Genomic DNA, 3,320 nt, shown 5'->3' on the forward strand with positions numbered 1-3,320 from the left:
TACTTGTGCGCATTCTTCTTTCTACTAATATATATATACATATATATATATATATATATATATATATATACATAAAGATATTTCTCTCTATGTTCTTAATACAAGTAAAATTAATTAAACATTCTCTGTCTAAACTTATTTTCTCTCTGAATAATATTTATATTCTACACGTGTTTATATATTGCAGCACATTTCTAAACTCTACGTTGCACTCATCTTTCTTCGATATATTCTAACTCTTCTGTGATTAATTTTATTTATGTTAATAACGTTAATAAGACGCATAGAAATCTCTTTTAAGAGATTGATATTTCTTCTTTCTTTTAATCTTCTCTGTCTTCACACACATTTCTTCGCTCTACTGTCACAAGATTATCTCTGATACTCATTTTTCCTTACTACTGGAGATTTGTACAGGGATTAAACCAGCACCATGTCTGACACATAATAATGTTTATCTTCTTGCAAATTTCTCTTTAATCTTATATTGTTTATCATTTGTAATGTAGAAAACTGAGAAGACAGAAAAGGTCGATGCGAAGAAGGCAAAGGCAACGAAGGTAGCGAAGGATGCAGGTTACGAGCTCCCGGAGATTCCGGATTATGAAAGGGCTGTCCTGGAGAAACCTCAAGAATTTGATTTTGGTGAATTTGTTCCTCGCGATAAAACGAAACTTGAAAGACCGATCACACAGGTAAGGAAGTAGTTAAAATCTCTGTACATAAACAATATTTTATAATCATTATGTTAGAATAATAAAAAAATAAAAAATAATTTAAACATTTGTAAAGATACACAAAAACATATTTTATGATTAGTTCATATAAAATTTGTAGAGATTTATAGAAAAGATCTAGTATTATATAAGTTCATTTAAATGTCAATTAAATTTTCTACTAATTATATGTTTTTTGTTTTCATGTTGCCGTACAGAAATTCGATTCTAAGGTAAGCAATTGTCGCTTATTAATAATGAAGGTAAAATATGAATTTGCCAAATTGTCAAACTCGTACGCACGAGAAATTTTGCTAATTTTGGAAATGCCATGTTAATCGAGGATGTTTTGATCGAGCCTTGCGATATGCGGTTCAGGATAATTAATTTTTACGCCCGATTTACTGACGGTTTAATTATAGCCGAGATATAAACTCACGTCACCTGTTCTGTAAGCTTGAAGGACGGTAAATTTTTAAAGAACCGTATATATCTAAAAATAGCTCTATGCGAGATATTCCGTGCACAGAAGCAAATAATAAAGAGATCATACAATTTTATATGTACAATATAGTTTTATTATTTTATTTATGTATATGCTTTGTTACTCCTTTTAATTTTATTAAATGTAATAATTATATCTAATGTTTTATTAAACTGTAGAATTACTCGGGATATTCGAGAATGCTCTTACTATTTTGACTGTTCAGTTTATATTAATTTTATATTTATACATTTAAGTGTAAAATCGAATTATTTTTTAAATAAGCAATCCGTGTAACAGTTCAGGTAATAATCCTTTAGATTAGGAATTAGAGCAATCTCTTCCAAAACTACGGCAAAATGATATTTCAACATGAGAATCGATCTTATATTTTCTTGTCGAGAACGCAGTGCCCCCGCGCCATAAATATCCTCGTGCCACCTGCACAATCACAATTAATGCGTTGCGAATGGATAGGGAAGGGGGCAGAGGAAGAAATGAAAAGGGGTGATAATCAGCCAGGTCGAATCTTGCCTTGGCAAGCGATGAATGCTTTCTGTGCATCGCACGACGCTGCGTCCGCGACAGAACTATTTTAGCGAATAAATGCTCGTATATATCATCCCCTTGAAATCGGTTTCTCGTCGTCGTCATCGTCGTCGTCGTGAACAAGGATGGGGAAAACGTCGATCGCTATTTTCGGCCTTATTACGACTGACCCAATAGCAACTCGGATTCGAATTGCAGGGTTAGTCGTAATCGCCCTACGTGCGCGACTGTATTAAATTAACGTGTTAACACAATTCTGATACTTCGATATTTCTGCTGATAAAATCATCATTTTGAATCGCTATCAAGTAATGATTTTTTATTATAATAAAAACGAATCATTAAAGTGTATTTGTGAATTAGATTGAAAGTTATCAAGGATTGGCTAACGTAATCGTGATTCTGTTTAGCTTTATCAATTCATAAATGTTTAAATCTTTAAAAAAATATAATTTGTATTTATAATTTATATTTGTTAAATAATATATTAACATCCTCTTTTTAATCATGTGTTAAGAAAAAAAACTCCACGTACTTATCTAAAACTTATTTATTGATAAAACATATGGAATTAAATTTTTTTTGCCAATCCAAGAGAAAAGATTAAATTATGGTTAATTGGTGTGAAGGAACATTAAATTAACTAAAAATTGAGAAAAAAGTTTTAACTCTTTATTTAACCTTCTAAACAGATTTGATAGGAAGCAACGCTGTTAATCAATTAATTTTTGATCGTCGTAGCCGAAGTTACCGGAAATTAAAGCGCCCGAAACACCCAAGATTGAAGTTATCAAAGACGTGACACCGGTCGGCAGCAGGAAGAGCTCTTTAGCACCCGGAAGTGGTGCTGGCAGTCGACGTGGTTCGCTCATACCGCCCGAGGAATTAGGTCGTAGGCCCAGCTTGATCATTAGTGACGAGGTATGTTACGGAATGTATTGTGTGATTACGAAAATATATAGACTACCTTATAGGGGACCGAGCTGAAGAATGCGACAGAGGCGAGTAGAGTGAGATTCTAGAGATATTCTAATTTAATTTCTTTAAATCGATTTAAATTGAGTTTCCAAGAAAACTTAATTTAACTTTAATTCTCGAATTTATGCTTTGATCTGAATACTAAAGTATCAGTAATTTAATTTTCAAGCTATTGTACAAATAGAATTTCGTGAGCTTGAAACTTTGTTGCATTCTCATGCGCTCATGAAAGATCGCCCAGTTTGCTTTGTAGAAAATTTATTTGTGTCTAAGGAAACATATCATTCACTGATCTTATTAATTTATTGGAAGAACCTTGTCAAATCGCCAAACATTGTTCCAATTAGGAACGTGGAAGTTCAAAAATAAATAACTATGACGCGATGAATCTATTTTTAATATAGAATATATTAAATCATAAATCAATATTAAAATCTCATTAAAGTTTGATGGATTTAAAACTTGATGTTTCTTCTTATATATACAATTATAATTGTATTAATAAAAAAATTATTTTATTATTTTTAGTTTTATTATTTCTATATATCTATTCTATTATACGTCAATAAAGCAAAGAGGGTGATATGATACAT

General features: G+C 31.3%; 1 protein-coding gene across 1 annotated transcript in view; it reads left to right on the plus strand.

Annotated features, from left to right (window-relative positions):
* Positions 1-3,320, plus strand: part of LOC105617718 (twitchin) — a 95,417-nt gene that overhangs the window by 25,549 nt on the left and 66,548 nt on the right. The window contains exons 48-50 of the mRNA XM_012199275.1: positions 510-695; positions 935-949; positions 2,491-2,670. Coding sequence (XP_012054665.1) covers positions 510-695; positions 935-949; positions 2,491-2,670 — 381 coding nt within the window. The remainder of the gene's footprint in view (positions 1-509; positions 696-934; positions 950-2,490; positions 2,671-3,320) is intronic.

The sequence above is a fragment of the Atta cephalotes genome (genome assembly GCF_000143395.1).
Source record: "Atta cephalotes unplaced genomic scaffold scaffold00001, whole genome shotgun sequence".
Classification (NCBI taxonomy): domain Eukaryota; kingdom Metazoa; phylum Arthropoda; class Insecta; order Hymenoptera; family Formicidae; genus Atta; species Atta cephalotes.